The 19,835-nt window shown below is 40.6% G+C and overlaps 1 protein-coding gene across 6 annotated transcripts in view; it reads right to left on the reverse strand.

The window, feature by feature from the left end:
* cald1a (caldesmon 1a) overlaps nt 1-19,835 on the reverse strand; it is a 60,121-nt gene that overhangs the window by 20,351 nt on the left and 19,935 nt on the right. For 3 of the 6 annotated variants that reach the window (XR_013278899.1, XM_077499093.1, XM_077499090.1), the window contains exon 2: nt 4,114-4,199. Coding sequence is in view for 4 of the 6 variants with exons in the window: in XM_077499093.1 (XP_077355219.1) it covers nt 4,114-4,199 (86 nt within the window). In the remaining 2 variants the exon portion in view is untranslated. Of the gene's footprint in view, nt 1-4,113; nt 4,200-5,115; nt 5,271-17,221; nt 17,314-19,835 lie in introns of those variants that run through there. The other 3 variants (XM_077499091.1, XM_077499092.1, XM_077499094.1) reach the window with 3 other exon arrangements.

Genomic DNA, 19,835 nt, shown 5'->3' on the forward strand with positions numbered 1-19,835 from the left:
CGTGAAAAATAATGAAAGTATAGAATTTATTATAGACAAAATATTAACTTTTTATTGCTATAATGGGCTAAATAAGTGAAGTATCACTTTAAATAATATATCCTATAAAGCTCCACTAGTCACTGTTACGCCATGAGGATGAGAAAATCCACAAGATTCACAAAATAAAAATACAATACAGTTACAGTCCAATAAAACAAACAAAATAAAAACAAAACCTTCCAACCGTGATTTGTGTACTGGGGCAAAAGCTGTAATCTTAAATCCACTTCAACTTCCCCTCAAAGTACAAAGAGCATAATCAAAATACGACTTGTACATGACGTATCCACACAGTCACACGCACGCCTTGTTGTGACACACACACACAAACGTGGCGACATGACTGCGTAAACTCCCGCAGGACTGTGCTGTCCCAGAAAACGGCAACAAATGTCATGAGAAAGAGGAGGAGGCAACAGCTAAAAATGGAATAAAAGACTCCTTGGCGGCAGGCGGCGACAATCCCAGGGTTCAAGATTCCTCGGTAGGAGAGGAGAACAAACTTCTAAAAGCTGAATTAGCATTCCTGTCAATCACGCCGCTCACACAACGAGAGCCCGGCTTTAATATCCCATTTTCCTTACTTAGGCCCCAAACTCCATCAGCGTTCTGCCACAGAGCCTCTTGGAAGGGGGAGGAGAGGAGGAAAGACAGAAAGGGGGAGAAATGAAAAATGAGAAAGGTTAGAGGTGAGCATGATAATAACGGAAAAGGGAATAATCTGCCGATGTCATCACAGGCGACACCCTTTCCTGCACAGCGCCATGTGTTTAAACCACACTGTAAATGAAACAACATGTCCTGTTACGGGCAAAATACATGATTTAAAAATAAATAAATAAAATAAGGTGGGGGAATATGTTCCTCCTATTGTTTCTCTCCTTGTGCTTTTGCGTCATCGAAAGTTACACACGGTCGATATCGAGCATGAGAGCGACTATTAGGGCACAAGTATGTCTAAATATTTTCCTTGCGGCATAGCATCACAGTTATGCGAGCAAAACCCATTTGGGTTGGGGGGGAGAAGCCCAGGAGAAAAGACTTTTTCACCCCTACTTGGTAAGAGAGGAAAAAGTGAAAATGCAAGCGGCTGCAGAGAAGGAGGGGAAGGGAGGCGGGGATTGGGCTGTCAGAAATGCTGACCCATTCCCACGCTGGACAGCCTGGACTATTTCCTATCCTTGTGCCGGCCCAAAAGACCGTAACCACACTGCCGACTTGCTCACCCATCCTGCTCTCTGATAGAAATCCCCTAAATTCTCTTATTGAATTCATTACCGCCATCAGGGAGGTTTGATTTCACCACTCGTAATGACAATTACAATGACAAAATGGAGGCATCAATGAAGGTGTGGTTTTGCCTTGGTGGAGGTCTGCAGTTATTACGACTGGTATCCTGCCCTTCCCATGTCATTTTCACTTCCTGTCAGAAGTAAACCAGACCATATTTGGAAGTGCCACACATAGTAAGGGTCATTCACAGAGGATGGGTGTTATTTCCTCAGCCCTTCCTGGATCGCACAGGTGGAAGGGCAGCAGCGGTGTTGCAACGAAGAGGAAGAGGATGAGGAGAAGGGGTAGAGGAAGAGGAAAGGAGTGGTGTGACATGGGTGTGTGTGTGTGTGTGTGTGTGAGAGAATGAGAGAAAGGGAAGGGCTGGAGATTAAAATGGAAGCATGAGATCACAAACTAAAGGGGGAGTTGAGGTGATACGCAAGGGGAGGGGAAAACACTGGTGGGAAAAGGAGATGAAGAGGATGAGGATTATTATTATTAATTCAATCTCTGTAATAACCTTATTTATTGATTGATTGAATTTCTATTTTATTATTTGTTCTCAATGCTGCTGGACATGTAAATTTCCCAGAGGGAGCCATCCCAAAGGGATCAATAAAGTAAAATCTAAGTCTAAGTCTAAATCTAATGGATTCCATGTCTTTATATATGAGCAATACGTCAATATTTAGATAAATCCAAGTGATGCATCTGCATTGCTTCCTTTCTTCAATATGATCACAAAGTCCGCAAGGCCAAAGCACTTTCAGCAATGACCTACATTTACAACTTTGATTCTTAGATTGAGCCCACAAAGTTGTATTCATTTACCCCCAACAGTCGATTGTCTTCATTTTGTAGCATTTGTCTTGGCAGCACTGCTTCCACTTTAAGTGGATTTTTTATTTTTTTTTTACCAATCAAATTTCAGCGTTTAGCTATAGCTCCAGTATGTGTTGTTATGTCAATATAATCTGCCAGAGATTTTCACAATTGTAGTACTGGTCAATTTACTGCAAAACTATAACAGCAATGTGACTGCTTATTCAGCCAATCATATTTCAAATAGGTCTTCACAAGTGTCAACATTTTAACATCCTCTAATTGGTTAATCAGTTCAAGTGAAAGAGAGCTTTGTGTAAGACTGAGTGCTCCCTTCTACTTCCTGTAACTTTGTTCAAGCAGGGAAGGGCAGGTGTGCCTTTTCCTGGTTTGACCTTCACCTTTGAATTTCACTTCCTAAAAGACACATAAGTTCCCGAAGACAAGGCAAAGGGCATTTGCCGCACCGATGGCTGCATACTTCTAGCGGCGACCCTGAGAACGACATCATAGGTACGATGCGCCGACACGGAGCTTGATTCCTCTGGGTGTGATTGGTGGGATGCTGCTTCTTTGCACAGAAAAGCTCAACAGCAGACTGATGGCTCGTCCAAGGCGCTGTGAACCATGATGGCTTTTCACTGAGGTTGAAAATGACTTCGATAAATTAACAGGCTGAGACTGGACTTTGTAGTTCATTGACTAGCCATGGCTTTCTTACAATTGGGCCTTGATAGAAGACAGCAGAGCAAAAGCTTGGCTGCATAAAAGCGAATGGGCTTCGTCAAAACTTCAGCATCTGATCCAAACACACTCAACGGTTAATTGAATGGGTGCACTCAAAATAATGTTGCAGACAAAGCCTTCCAACGCAACAACATGTGGTTTTGACTAGTCCAACCGAGTGAGGTTGTGTAAATATGTTTTGATATCTTGGCAGAAATGGAAGAAATATGGGGATGCAATCTTTTTTTGTCAATAGCAGGAGCAGCTTGTCACCTGCCAGTTCAGTTATTACTGAAGCATGGCCCGCCAAGTCAAAATTTGATATTTACTACTATCCAATTTGAACTGAAAACGTTCCTAACCTCAACTTCAATCATCTCAGCAAATACAGCTCTGATATACAATATACATATAGTATAATAAATACACAGGAAAGCAATGCATGTTGTATTACAAGGGAGAATTATCCTTTAAAGATCTTTTTTTAATACTTTCGCCAACTTTTGTAGCTAAACCAAAGCTATGTGAGCCTGTTTAGCATTGATGATGGAGTAATACTTCTCAGAAATAGACAAATGTCTCTTATCTACATCCTTATCAAACTTTTCCCAAGTGGCCTATGCTGCGGAATTAATGAGAAAACTTTTGTTAAAAAAAAAAATAAAAAAAATAAAAACTATAAAGGACCTTTGCACATTTCTCACGATTGTAAAAAAAAAAAAAAAACTCTACTTGCAATCTTTAAATGCCTGCGCTTGGCACATTACTGCTCAATCACTTGTTGGAATGGGCTTTAGTCTAATCAATTTTGTCCATTGAATCAAAGGCAGTTCAGAGGGTCTCCATACCTGGGAGAGAAAACTGCAAGGAGAGCGGGAGGGCATGATTAAGCGTTCCCAATTAAAGGTCATCACATGCTTATCTGATTGCTTATCAACCTTTTTTTTCCTTCTACAACCCAGGCTGGGGGGGAGACAATGTTTGCCAAACTATGCTTTTAAAAAGACCTCAAGGAGGCCTTGAGTTTTTAAAACAACACTGGCGCTGTTCTCATCCAAATTGGCATCAACATCAGAGGAGGTGCTCTGACAGGCAGCTTCGCTCCGCAACACGGCCTGAGGAATTCTTCCTTAAGTATGAAGATCCTAAATGACAGCGCCCTGTGAGCTGGCTCTGATCCAGCCGAGGTCATCATCGGAACACTCTGGAGTTTGCTTACATTTTGAGAAAACATCAAAACCTTCTTACCGTTCAGCATCCAGGAGCATCTCCTCCCGCTTCTGCCTCATCATCTCCCGGCGCCGCTCAATATCCATATCATTCATGGTTGTACGCTGGGAAGTGACACAAAAAAAAAAAAAAAAAAAAAAAACACGAGTCAAAAAGTGTTGTTTTTAATTTGTGCTAGAGTGGAAACTTGATTTAATGGATTCACTCAAAATGCCCCATCTTAGGTAGCTGTTTAAGTCTTTCTGTTCTAGAATTGGTTGCAATTGCCCTGTGATTGGCTGGCAACCAGTCCAGGGAGTCCCCTGCCTACTGCCCAGAGCCAGCTGAGATGGGCACCAGCACCCCCCGCGACCCTTGTGAGGAATAAGCGGTCTAGAAAATGGATGGATGGAATTGGTTGCAATTGGCCGCAATTCACCATGGTGCCAGTAAACGGCGCTGTGGTGCCATTAACAGACATGTTGCACTGCTCTTGTCGTAAATAGACTTACAGTGGACGAGAGCAGGCGACAGTGTGTTATTGTGGCAGCCATGTTGGCAGTGGAGATTGTTCCCATCAAAAGTAATTGGCATGAACATTAGCGTAGCATTGTTGTATCTACCTATTCAATCGGCCCCTACCCCCAATCAGTGTTAAACTGAGGTTCCGCTGTACGTCAGTGTGGGCGCCAACACTGAGAACGAAAAGAATGGAGGACATTGGACAAAAAAAGGTAGAAGGACAAGTCACCACAGGATGTCAAACACATTCGTCCTAAATATACCCATAAGGGGTATGTGCGCTGTTGGGCGGGGAGACCACCCAGGAGCTGCCAGGCCGAGCGTCATCCGCCTATGATCTCTGCTCAACCACCATGCACATCCAGCGCACGGCTGAGCAGAATAAAACAAACTCTAATTAAGCACTTGAGGAAAAGACAACGGTGCATTTGGAAGAGCAGCAGGGAGCAGTCACATAAATACAAGAGTGTCTATTTAGGTACAAGATGCTGAGGCAGAACGAAAAGGATCAGACGGTACCTTCAAGAAACGAGCCAACAAGTTTTTTTTCCGCCTCACACCAGTTGCATCTCATCAGCTATGTCTTCTCCAACAGTGCCGTTGACAAAAATTCCTGCCCCTTCCCCTTCTTGTTTCTTGTCCCTCCTTCTATCCCTCAATGACCTCCTTCCTTCTCCCCCTCATGCCTCTCGTTTGCCCAGCCTCCACCCTCCTTCCCCCTTCTATCGCCAGAGCTTATGCTTCCTGTGTTGTTTACCCAGAAAAAAGCTCTCCTAGGACATGACTCGGCTCTTGAGCCATACTTCCGGTGTTGTTGTTGTCTTCTTCTGTCTGCCTTTTCTCAGTGCATGCATACATCCGTATTAAGGACAGGCAGGATTTATCAGTTGACTCATTGTTATGGTATCAACAACGTTACGTTGCATTGCAAGCTCAGTGTTGGAGCTATGCATTCACTCCATGCCAGATATTCATTTTGGCCAAGGACGGGCTGTCATGCAAAGCATGCAAACAAAACTCGACAGCAGTTGTTTGTTGTCATGGACTATTTTCATAGACAGCGCATCTGCGCCTTGGCGCAAATGCTGGCGGCTCCTGATTTTCATATCAGCGCAAGTCTATTTGCGCTTGTTTTACAATTTGATGGGCCAGCAATAAAGTGCCTGAGAGATGTGCCTGGTGGAGTGACAATTTGCTGGCAGAAAGTCAATCTCATTCTTATGCCTGCTCAGGCCAAAACTAACAGTGGTGCAGGGTAGCAAGCAGGTCGACCAAGCGATTACATTTTTTTAACTACGTACTTTACCACACAATTTTAGAAAATTACTGTAAATCGTGATTATTAATCACATTTTTACATTCTCATACCAAGCTTGTAACAGATATTTACTTGATTAAAAACTTGGAATTAATGTAAAATCATCAACTAGAAAGTATATTTAGAATCAAAGACTGTTCTAATAGCTTTCTTTGATCCGTTAATGGAATTTTTCCCCTGTAAAATACAGCTGTTGAACAAAACGATCAAAATGAATTCAGCTTTACAGATCATCTTTTTTTTCCCTCATAGAAACAATTTTCAAAACTAACTTCCAGGTTTACTGGAGTGCCCACAAACGGCAGACTTCAGAAGGCTTGATTTTCGAGGCCATTTATGCAGGGTGTTTTATGAAAACATACACCAAAGACATACAACTAATATTTGAATTTGGCTTTGTAAAGTGCGCAACTTACCGTATTTTCCGCACTATAAGGCGGTGCGCCTTATAGTGCGGAAAATAAGGCGCACCTTCAATGAATGACATATTTTAAAACTTTTTCCATATGTAAGGCGCTACAGTAGAGGCTGGGGTTACGTTATGCATCCATTAGATGGTGCTGCGCTGCTGGAATGTCAACAAAACAGATAGGTTAGTCAAACTTTATTAATAGATTACAAACCAGCTTTCTGACAACTCCATTTACTCCCAAAGCGAATAAACAGCTGTTTTATTATTTTCTCTGAGGTAAAGTATTAGTATTAGCTAGCGATCCAAGATGGCGGGATCTTCTGCGCATGCGCGTCACCGATCATACAGGGTCACCGATAGCGTCTTGACAGCGAGACCTGTTGCGGCTCAATATTGATCCATATATAAGGCGCACTGGATTATAAGGCGCATGGTCAGCTTTTGAAAAAATTGAAGGCTCTTAGGTGCGCCTTATAGTCATGAAAATACGGTACTTCGTCATATAAGTAAAACTATCTATAGTCCGTGTTTGTCCATCTTCGCCGCAGTGGATGAGTGGAAGTAAATGAAACTGAATTAAGTGGGTTAATATTTTTTTTTAACGCTTTAGAGAATATAATCTCCGCTTTAATTTTGACAGCCCTAATTCGTTCTTGACCACATAAACAATGGGAATCAAACTCTCTGATTCATTGTCTTATATTGAAATTGTTCCGACTGGGTGGCACACAAAGGATCGGGGCTAGGGGCCGGTCTCCAAGTGTCCACTTCCACGATGCATATGTGCTTCCACCACGTTGAGATCCTAGTGCACTTCTACCATGCCACATTTAAAGGGAGTGAAAGTGAAGGGAAATGCTTATAATTGGCGATTATTTAAGCCGACTTCCCACAGCGGTGCAGTTCCCTTGAGATTTTGACAGAAAATTACAAAGATTCTTTTTACGAAGCACTGGTCTCCTCACTATTACACACTCTCTATATTTGGATATTAAGATAGTGTCGTCGTCTGTGACTGTGGGCAAGGGCCAATTAGCGCTGGCCATGCATGCAACCGTAATTAAAACGAGACCAGAACACTAAGTACAAGTGACAAGGCCTCCAAACAGCACCAATCTAATCACACCCTTCTACATACAGGGGACGCCAAGGGAGACACAGTACATTAGTTACTCCAGAATGTTCAGACTGTCTAAAAATGAAATATGGTTATGAATTTAATGACAAAAAGATACGGCTGATCAACAGAACCAACACAAATGAATCGTACAGCAAGACTTTACAAGAATATGAAATATGTATTTCAGCTGTGACTGTAACTAATGATACATTTAATACGTTTACTGAATAAATGCAGCATCATAAGAATCTCATGCTTTTAAATGGAAAGCACTAAGCAAAGGACCCAGGGGGAAGCCTCTGGCTTGCATAAAAAGGACCTCAGCGTATGTGTGTAAAATGGTGTATAGCGCTGGAGGGACCACCCACACTTTTACAAAAGCTAACAGAGGCAGAATGAGAGGAAGAAAAGGAAGACGGCGTTCCATACAGTTGAGCAACCTGCAGTGCAAAGCTGGCGACATATTTTCATTTTCAACTTCAGCCTGTCCACTCCCTTCCTTTCTGCTAGCACTTTCTGACCTGAAATGTGCATACATCCATCGTCCAACTGTATTCACATACAGTGACAGCTTGACCAAAGTATGAGTAACTATGGAGTGCAGGTGTCCAGGTGAAGACAGGCATTCCAGTTATGTGAAATGGGAGTCAACGCCATGGCACAAAGCCTGTCTTCTCCGTCTCTGATGACATTTTGAAGTAGCAAGTAATGACAGCCGTCGTGACGTGCTCTCGGCCTTCAAGAAGTAAAATTAGCAAAGGGGAGCCAACTCGACAAGCTTCTATTGATATAGTGGTAATGCCCGTATTTTGTCATTAGGATGTTCTAATAAGACGATCGTACAGCAGATAAGGCTGGTGCAGTCAGAGAGGGAGCAAGAGGAGGAGGGAAGAAAGACAGTGATCGGCCTATTGCTTGCCTGTAGGCGCTGAAGACGAACAGCTGTTTTGGCAGAGGCTCCTGAGACAGTTTGAGTTGTGTAAACGTTTTCTGCAGGCGTAGTACTGTTGTCTCCTGACAGTAGAGCATAGAAAGCTAACAACACAACAAAACCGTACTTAAGGGTGTCTCTGCGTCACTTTATAACAAATATTAGTCACAAATTAACTTTTTTTTTTGATTGCATCGCGGGACATGTTGCTGTTATGGCTTCTTTCAGGAAGCCACCTACAACCATGAAACCACATAAACGTGTAATTGTTACGATACGTCTAAAGTCATGTTTCGCTACACTAAAAACTAGTGTTGTTCCGATACCGATACTGGTATCGGCAGAGATGCCGATACTGCATTAAAACAGTGGTATCGGTATCGGTGACTACTCACAAGTAACATGCCGATACCATTAATTCCAACACTAACATAGGATTTTGGTTGCAGAACCTTGTGTCTTGCTGGTGCATAACATTCACTGATATGTGACATGTTCACTGCATGCCGATCTAAGATATCCTATTGGCCCTTGAATACTCTGAACCAATGGCAGGACAGCTTTTTCATGTTGAGGAAAAAAATACTCAAGTATCGGTATGGTATCGGTATCGGCCGATACTGCAAAGCTGGGTATCGGTATCGGGGGCCAAAAAACGGTATCGGAACAACACTACTAAAAACATAAAACTCTCTCTTGGACCAGCTGTAGTGATGTTTAAAATAAAAACAAAAACTGGCACCCTTTCACGTGTGATCAACAAAGTCAAAAACAAGGATTTTGAAGAGAACTATGCCTACTCTTCGATGAGCAGGTAGATAGGTGGATTTCTATAAGAACAGTAGATGGCTCGTGTGCAATGTGAGCCAATGAGAAGTAACGTCGTCTCAGGGTGGCCATCTTGAGACAGGGTTGCTCGAGCCCACGTAAACATTACAGTTAATGGATCATGGACTTTGAAATAGCTGTAGATTGCTCAACTCTCCCAAATTCACAACAATTTTTTGTTGTTGTTACATATGACACATGAGATGACACAAACACTATGCTGTGTTAAAAAAAATAAAATAAATCCCGAATCATAGCCACGTTAATAAGGACTGTAATCCATAATCCAATCTGTTTGTAAATCTGTCAAGAAAAAAAGTATTTAAGTGGAAAAATCATCCACCTTACCACCGACTACAGCATGGAGCACCAGAGAGGCCCCCTGTCCTAAGATGGCTGACTCCACCTTGAGCCATCTAGTGTTCTTATTAGAGATAGCTATGATTTCTTTCAGATCTTTCATTTGACACATTTTCAGTCTGGGCTGCTGAAATCTTTACAGATTCTCTCTCATTACGAGCAAAAGATAGCGTGATGAGCTCCCAGACTTAAATTTTCTTTATTAAGAAATGTTAAAGATAAAATGCAAATATGACACATTATGTCATATTTAATAATAATAATAAAAAAAACAGCTTCAATCTTAATTAGTTTGCCATTAGCCATGACTGCCACAAGCCAGAGGCTGAGTAGCACTGTATGTCTTAGCGCAGTCGAATGTGGCTATAGCTCACCTAGGAAGGTAAGCCAAAGTGCAATATTGGCAAGCAAACTTCCTTGGGCCATGTCAAATGACAAGCAGGGCCAGATCTAGCCTGCATGCTTATAGATCTCTGAGCTAAGTACGGAATAAGAACGTGCACACGTGCGATTTCCATCAATGCCCACGGTGGTGTGTTTGGAACGCGGGCCTAGTGGTTGTGGTCGTCTCTGCTATGCACCTTCACTCTCGCATGCAGCACAGCACTCGGCAGCATAAACACGTTTACAGCGGCGAGGTGCGGGAGCGGAGCTGCCGCAGATGAGCATTCATGAACTCACTGGAGGTTTTCGGACGGCGCGGCCAAAATATTTCCTTCTTTCCATATCTGCCTGCGCCTCGAAGGGCTTCATTTGTCATCGGGATTTCTCCGCCTTCCACTTAAAGGATGACATGAACATGGGCTGGGTGATATATTGGCTAATCTGATTGTGCCTTGTCAGATACATGGCCTACGTGCGTGTTGGCCAGTGTCAGAAGGAATAAATATTGATTTTAGGCAGCTCTCAAGATTGCCTGCAAATTGTTGCAATTAGAAATTTGTAGACAAACTTCTGCTCTACAACAAGGTTAACGGAAACTAACAAAATAACTAAACAATATTGAAAAAAATGATAACAAAATAAAATAAACAAAAATGCTTAACCCCTTGCGAAACCTAAGACCACAACTCTTGTTAATAAAACTAACTAACTTTTTAACTTCTTCCTACTCCCTTTTGAACATGTAAGTTATGATTGATTGAATGATTATTTTATTGGGATTTTCTTCTCTTTTGATTGTTGTTGTTTTCTGTTTTATTTCTGCTGTTCATCTGTTTATATGTTCAAAAAAATAGAGGAACAAAAAAAAAACAAAAAACAAAAAAAAACTAAAACTAAATGTGACTACAGGATAGCAAAACTGTCCATTTTCTTCTTTTAGCAATTAAAGAGGAAGTCAATCTTTTTTTTTTTTTTTTTTTTTTTGTTAATAACAATGTGCCCCCACTAATCCAAACTAGGGATGTAACGATATGGGCAATATGATATTGTGATTAAAACTGCCACAATATCGTCTTTGTCATGTTCACAACATTTAAAAGGAACACATCTGTTAAAAAAAGTCAGGTTGATTTCCATTTGTTCAGTTCTAGCACCCTCTAGTGGCTAGTTTATTAGTGCAATTTAATTTTCATTAGGGATGTTTTGGCCTTCTATGTTTAAAATCTATGCTAATTGTCAGATGAGGGGGAACCTAATTTGCTTGTGAAGCGATAAATGTGTGTTTGCATTTGCAAGTAAGTGCCTCAATATTGTTATTATTGAGATTGTAGGTGGTCTATATGCATTGCTGTTATGTACAAAAGTGCAATATTTTTTTCTTTATTTTTTTTTACAATATAGTGATCTTATTTAAATCGTGATATATTTACTATATCGTGATAATTATCGTATCGTGACCTTCATATCGTGATAATATCGTATCGTGATGTTTGGATATCGTTACATCCCTAATCCAAACAAGACATTCTAATTAATACTGCGCGTTTGGAATGTGAATAAAGCAGGAAATTGTACCCATTTATCAAGCTCAGGGACGGCCATTTTGCCACTTGCTGTCCACTAAAAATGACATCACATTTGCTCAGAACTCAGGGAACAACCAATCACGGCTCCGCTTCAGAAAACAGGTGAGCTGTGATTGGTCGTTACCAGAGATTCTGGATTTATAGTCAATGTAAATGTGAATATTTGCTTTGGAAATAGATTTACAGGTTGTGGCCCTAAATGATCTGCTTGCGCCTCTAAAATTTCATGTTAGGAGACACTGTGCTTTTAGTCTTACGCTTGAGCCATTTTAGCTGATTTAGAGAAGTGGGCCAGCCAACTTGACATTCCTAAGTTTTATTTAGTATCTTGGTATTTTGCTTGACGACACTTTGACTTTTAAACCCCATGTTGAGAACCTCGTGAAGAAACTCAAACTAAAACTGGGTTTCTTATTTCGGAATAAATGTTGTTTTTCTTTTGAGGTCAAAAAGCGTCTTGTCACTGCAACTTTTTTTATCTGTTTTAGATTATGGGGATGTGTTGTATATGAATGCTTCAGCTCAGTGTTTGAGTAAGATTGACTCTGTATATCATGCTGCTTTGAGGTTTGTTACAAATTGTAGAGCCTTGACCCATCACTGTGAACTGTACTCTCAAGTGGGATGGCCTCCTTTGTCCACCAGGAGGTTGACTCACTGGTACATTTTTATTTACAAGGCTATGCTTGGACTGCTGCCCTCTTATATTTGTATTTTAATCACATTGAAAAGTGTTGATTCTTATGCTTTGCGTTCCAATGATCTTTTGTTGCTCTCTGTTCCATTTGCCCGCACTGAGCTGGGGAAAAAGGCTTTTGTTTTCTCTGCCCCTTCTGCATGGAACATGTTGCAAAAGGACTGGAAACTAACGGAACTTGTTTCATTGAACGATTTTAGATCCAGATTAAGAGCACTTGAGACGGCCTCATTGATTTGTAACTGTTTTATATAATTTTTATGTGATTGTAAGTGAAACTTTTATTTGTAACTGTAATGAAAACTGTTTTGCTGCCTCTTGGCCAGGACTCCCTTGAAAAAGAGGTTCTTAATCTCAACGGGACTATCCTGGTTAAATAAAGGTTAAATAAAATTAAAAAAACTATTTTCATCAAAAAGTTTGTCATCTTTTTACATAGTATCACAATACAGCAAAACTAACACTCATAAAAATCCAGACTATACAGTCAGACCCATTTTTTTCCCTCAGTCTGTCTTGGCACTGGCAATGGAAGCTTACCCAGTGACTATATACACTGCAGATAAAATATGAAGAAAGACTTGATTTTTTTTTTTTTTTGATAGCCCGGATAATATTGCACATATAGGGGATTACGCACATTCTTTCTTTTCCATCCATCTACATGTGAACGCCACGGCGTGAAAATCAACCACAATGTCTTCTGTTGTCAACGCCGCATCAAGGCGGCCAAACGCAACACGGCTCGGCTCAATCTCAATACCATCTGCTTCCTGCTCACGCTTTCTCCCGAGCATCCCCCAAAAAAAAATCGAGGCTTCAACCCCGATGAGGACACATCTCGTCGCGCGGCAGAGGCCAACAGTCGCCGCGTGTGTCGCTGCGTCACATGAAATCAAACGCGATTGATCTGGAAGGGAAAGAAATGCTTTGAATGGGGGTGTCGTGGTATTTGCTGGGAGCTGACCGCACACCGAAATCACCCTAAACTATCCCGATTAATCCGGCAGCAGAGGAAAACTAGAAGGCGGAGAGATGTAAAGTTTCCATTCGCTGAGGAAAAATGAGGCTCCTGCATTCCCAGACTATGTTTCATATTGTATAAGGTCTGGCTGTGTGAAAGTGAATCACACACAGACTCATGCACACACTTAAAGCATGAAAATCTCAATGGAATACCTTGGATGCATTGTACTTTGAGGACTGCAGGCTACGTGATGCGCTGGGGGATTAACGCGTCACACGCGTCATCGCTGAATCAGTCAGGCGAAAGATTACATTTCAAAAATCTAAGTGGCATCCAAACAGCAGCTCTGTACACTCAACGCTTCAATACTTTGTTGATAATTCACTGTCAAATGAATGTGACATACAAACTACTTTAAATAGTATTCATATTTAAAAGTTTTGTGCGTACACTTCAATGCCAACGATCAATACAGTATAAGTGCAGATATTATTTCTGTCCACTGGGGGTCGCAATCGAGACATTTTCTTTTAACCACTCATTCCTTAAAAGGGCCGCGTTAGTGCTGGAGCCTATCCCAGCTGGCTTCGGGCAGTAGGTGGGCTATGCATTTAAAAGGCGGGTCTACTCTTTAGAGCAGGGGTGTCCAAACTTTTTCATTTGAGGGCCACATCCAGAAAATCAGAAGGACGCAAGGACCACATAATTTTATGGAGAAATTGTGTTTAGTCCTAAAAATTGTACAAATAATTTATTTGTGCTTTTGCATATTTAGAAAAATGCTACAGTATATAAACCCAATTCATTTGTAATATGGCGGTAGGGTTATTATAGTCCTGCGATTGGCTGGCGACCAGTCCAGGGTGTACCCCGCCTACTTCTCAAAGCCGGCTGAGATAGGCTCCAGCACCCCCCCCCGCGACCCTTGTGAGGAATAAGCGGTCAAGAAAATGGATGGATGGATGGATGGGTTATTATAGTTAATAAATGTTTCAATTTAGTTAGTTTTTATTAGTTTTCAGGGTAGTTCTGTTAGTTTTTATTAGTTTAGTTCTTTAAAAAAATGCCTAGTTTTTGTATTAGTGTTAGTTTTTTTTTTTTTTTACGTGTATTACTTGTGCGCAATATTCAAAAAACGCCATGGGCACAACGTCATCTGAAGGTGCTTTTCTATTGGCTGCTGCTAGATGATGTCACTTCTGTGTGACATACTTTCAAACATTATTATTCCGGTTTATATAAAAATAAATCATCCCCATAGGCTATAATTATAGTTAGTTTTGTAAACATAAAATGTAGTTTCAGTTAGTTTTCGTTTTTTAAAAAGTATTTTTGTTTTTATTTTATTTCGGTAACTATATTGTTTTTTGAATTTTAGTTTTAGTTTTTTCATTAGCTTTAGTTAACTAAAATAACCTTTAATGGCACCTGTTTTTCGATACCCTCCCTTCTTACTTTGCCCATCTCTTAACATTTTTGTTGTGTTTATTTTATTTGAACTGAGTCAAATTCCATTTTTAGCATATGTCACGGGCCACTGAAAAATGGACGGCGGGCCGCAAATGGCCCCCGGGCCGTAGTTTGGACACCACTGCTTTAGAGCGATGTGAAAGTTAATATATGTCGACGTACTATTGATTGGCATCAGCCATTAGCCACTGTGGTGTGGTGGCGGTCTTTCAGAATGTGATTTGATTACTTTGTGAATGTGTGTTTAATAAAGTGATTTTTGCTTCCATCCTCCCTCTATAATGCAAACCACAGGTGATAGGCTATATTCAATTTGCAAAAGATGTTGACTTTACCGGAGATAATGTACAGAAGGAAAAAAAAAATCAATACAAATAAGTCAAACTCGATATCGTGAGGGATAACATTGTTCTATAAATGCCTCTTTGCGGTACACTGCATTAAGATTGTCCTAACATTTGAACAGAAACTCCACCTGACGACACTTCATTGGCACTTTTGTTGTTTAGTTAACTAAAACTGTTAGCCCAATTCAGTCACACAAATTTACTTAACGGCCTTTGAAACATTTCTTCACTGCAGCACACAAACAGCACACATTGGCCATTACTGAATTAAGTGTAAGAATTTAATGCACCCACTTAATTAGGAAATCTCTGATTAAAAGAAAAAAAAAAAAAGACTAATGAAATTTGTCAGCTACACTTGATGCACTGAATTTGTCAAAGTTACTTGTTTGTAACCAAGTGATTGATGGCCAAAAGTTTGAAAACTGAAATGATTCTTTCATGTACTTAACACAACTCAAACAGCCAAGGAAGTTTCTTCATTAGTACAAATTAACTTCATCATGACAAATCCTTGTTTTTGGAAAGCAAACTACAATTTGATTGATTCCAAAAGAATGTTGCGACATCATTTTTTGTAAGGTTTGTTTGACTTTCCACTAATCTCACTGCATGCTGTCACTCGTCACTCATTCCGTCATTTTTCTCGTAAAATCATTCAGTGCGTGAGTGAGGAGCGACTCTTGTTAAACACGTGAAAGCAGCTAAAAACACCTGCTTGGGCCGACTGTTTATATGTTCCGCAACAGCACGCTTGGAGCAAAGTCACACTTAACCTGCAGTCAAAACAGTGCACCAACACACCATATCCATCATCCCCCATCAAGCAGCTCTCGAACAGAACATTTAAAATACAAATATTTGGTCCTTTCAAAAAAATCAAATTAATTCCAGCTGTAGCTTGTCTCACATTGAGGCGCGACAGTAAAGCAGCCAGGATGATAAATCCCAAAAGGTCAACTGCTAATCCAATTCCCCAAATTAAACAGCAGCCAAAAAGAGCGAGTGGCAACGGAATGGCTTTTAAACTGTTTAATTTAAAGAATGCCATTTGCATTACAAGTTCGATCCTTGTTTTTCATATCATAAATTGTCAACTTTTATAAGGATGCTGCATCCTGCTAAACTGGAAAGCCAAAAGGCATCCAAATCCCTCACAAACTCGGCATGTTTGTAGTGCATCAAAAGACGACTGCTCACTGCTGGTGCTGGTCCATATGACCAAATATGGAAGTAAAAAAATGCTGCCTTTCCCGTAACCAAACTGGGAAAAGGGAGGGGGGGAAAAAAAAGAAAACGGTTTCTTGCATGCTGTGTGCATAGTGCGATAGCAGCGCTCTCATACTAACGTCACAGTGGATGAAGTTGGCGCCCACTCAATACTGCGTGACTGATGGCCACGCTGGACCCACTGACACACACACGCATGTACACGCTACCACTAACACACCCATTATTTCACCGCACAGACGTTTCACCCTCAGCCGCACTCCTGGTAAGCTACATTCCTCTCAGTCAAAAAAAAAAAAAAAAAAAGCCCTCCATTTAAATCAAACTGAGGCTTGCACCCTCACGATACATGTTTTGACATTCTTATGGCACTGCAAACATGTCTGCGGACACTTCACAAGAAGCTTGGATCCAATTAGCTGGGATGCCAGTGGCGCATCCACACAACAAAGCGATAATAAATAAAATGTTTTCCACGTTCCAACATGGTATTCCATTGGTTCTCATCATGTGCCTCACAGCTTGCATTAGGATTGACGGCAAGCGAAAAATGCCTGTCAACACTCTTAAGATCAATCTATTGTTCATATAATGGCGACATGCCCATTGAAAAAGTACAAGTTGTTTATAGCAGTCGCCATCTGTTTGCTAAGCTAAGATGCACTATGCTTGCTCTAGCGTTAAAGGGGAACTCGCAATAATACGTTGTTTGTGCTTGCAGTAGTAAAACAGTATTTTGATCAACATTGTGTTCGTGAAGTAATCAAATAGAATCCTCCATCCATCTTAATCTAACGAACTAGCATAACTATGAATTAATTAATTCGTTTTTAACTTTTTAATGTACATGTCAACCTGTTCAACGTTTCAGTACTTTTCGCACAACTTCCTGTTGCTGTAACAAGAAGTTGAACAGCAAAATTCACAACAGGCGCTAAATTCATGAAAATTCCCACAAAATGTCCAATTTTATACCTTTCTGTGGCTTGTCCAGGCTGGCTGTATTTCTGTTGCAACCGGTTGTTGTCACTTGAAGCTCAGTGGTCACTACCCTCTGACAACATCATGTTTGAAGCATCACAATGGCGAGGTATGTACTGTTAATCAATTGTGGTGTCATCTTGGTCTCGCGTGATGTCACAAAGTCAACAGCATGATGGAGAGGACTGTTTGAAATACCAATTTATATATTATATATATTTATATATTATATTATATTATATTATATTATATTATATTATATTATATTATATTATATTATATAATCGAGTCCAGGCTGCGGCCTTCCTGGGTGGAGTTTCCATGTTCTCCCCGTGCTTGCGTGGGTCTTCTCCGGGTACTCCAGTCTCCTCCCACATTCCAAAGACATGAATGGCAGGTTAATTGGGCGCTCCGAATTGTCCCTAGGTGTGCTTGTGAACGTGGATGGTTGTTCGTCTCTGTGTGCCCTACGATTCGATGGCAACCAGTCCAGGCTGTCCCCTGCCTACTGACCGAAGCCAGCTGGGATAGGCTCCATCACCCTTGAGCAAGCGGTTGAGAAAATGAATGGATGGATTATGTATATATGTATACATATATATATATATATATATATATATATATATATATATATATATATATATATATATATATATATATATATATATATATATATATATATATATATATATATAAGGGATGAAAAATAATGCTATTTTCAACTGATAAAATAACCGATATACCAATAATTTAGCTAGTGTCGACGTCGATAACCGATAAGCCGATAATTGTTTGCAAAATTAACTTGAATACAAATCTAACTTTGGAGTTTAAGTTTAACATGTACAAATACATTGAAAGATTGTGTAAAGCACCATGACGCTGAATTTTATTGATATCTCTGCTTCAAAGACAGTTTGAGACAGTCGCGTTTTAAAAATGCAACAAAAAACTGCAAGGTTAACATTTTGAGATGACACAGTAAAGAAAGCTCACACTTGGCACTGCCACATCGCCATGATGCATCTTCTGTGATCACGAGGTCGCACGCATGATGATGTCACAAATATGCAACACTACCATAGGAGAGGGGAGGGATTGAGGAGTTGGCCACAATTTGAGCCGCAACTACAACAGATGGACCAATTTATTATCTTCTTTAGTGATGCAATGTTAATGCATGACAAAATGACTTTGTGGGGTCTCCTGGCCCAACGACAGTGATATAAAGTTAAAAACGTCAAAATCTATATTTACAAAAAAAGAAAAAGGAAGAGAAAAATTGGCGGTTGTAAGACAAACATACAAGGATATCAACAAGCTCCTTGGGACATTAATGTGATGTCTTTAAAAGTCTTACAAACAGCATCATAAATAAGTAACAAGGGCAAACATAGGCTCGTCTTAATACACTAACAAAACCCAGTTTGAAACTGCTATTAATACAGTGAGAAAAGCATCAGTAAGAGTAAAAAAACAAAACTTTAAAGCTATTGTGGCTTTTTGTTGGCTTCCTTTCGACACCTGCCTTGTGTCAGAATAAATGGGACCCTGCCAGGAGTCTGCGTCTCCTCAATGGGACATTAATCTGCTACTAGTCAGTGGGCCGCGGATGCTGGTGTAACCAGGCACTGATATATGGTGGGTTTTAAACCAAGCACTGCTACTGCCAATGGACGATGGAGTTTATCCAGCTGACGACAATATAAGGCAGAATCCAATGGAAAAAGATTCAAAGCGAATGGAACACAAATGACCTCCGCTAAGGACGAAAAATGAAACTTTGAGGGCCTGTATGTTTTTGTCTCATAACCAGGCAACAAAAAGTATCCTAAGAATGCACAGAAGCCACAGAGATGGCAAAAAGAAGCTCAAATGAATATGACTGAAGGTAATTCCAAGACGCGTTGGAAAAGTGACAATTGTGACAACATTCATGACGTACTTCCTGTAAAAGCCACGTTTCAGTCACAGTCGATTAAAAAAGAAAAAAGGACACAAACAGCCAGATTATTTACATTGCCGCAGTCAAACCACACGGGGGGGAACATCTTCCCATCATACCTTACATGGAAACATACATAAGACTGAAGCATGATGCAATGCCACACACACTGGGAAGCAATTGTAAACATGACATCTGAGTGCAAACCCGCAAAAAAAAAAAAAAAAGTCATTTGCACGGAGGACATATTTGTTTAAATCTCCCCCAAAATATCATAAATCTTTATCTCTCTTGTCTTGGTTTAACACGTCACTAAATCACATGGTGGAATGCCATTTTCCACCGTTTTTTTTTGTGCTGCGAGGCTGCTTTTCAAGGGTATTACGTGACAAGGTATTTTTCAAAATAAGGGGCTGCATTCCTTGAGAGAGATAGGAGGGGATTAAGGAGCGGTGGGGTGGCGGCGGCGAGCAAGACGACTGGACCGAGAGGTGCTATTGCTCACAGTGGACATAGAGAATGATCCCAAGACGTTGTTTGGAGTTTGCTTGGCTTGAGAGAAGTGACATTAAATAGAATTAAATAGAAATTCAGTTCCTCTGTCAACGTACATTGCGCTGCTCATTCTGGTGTACGCCTTGGCCACCTGGGGGCAGTATATAA

The sequence above is a fragment of the Festucalex cinctus genome, chromosome 16 (genome assembly GCF_051991245.1).
Source record: "Festucalex cinctus isolate MCC-2025b chromosome 16, RoL_Fcin_1.0, whole genome shotgun sequence".
NCBI lineage: Eukaryota > Metazoa > Chordata > Actinopteri > Syngnathiformes > Syngnathidae > Festucalex > Festucalex cinctus.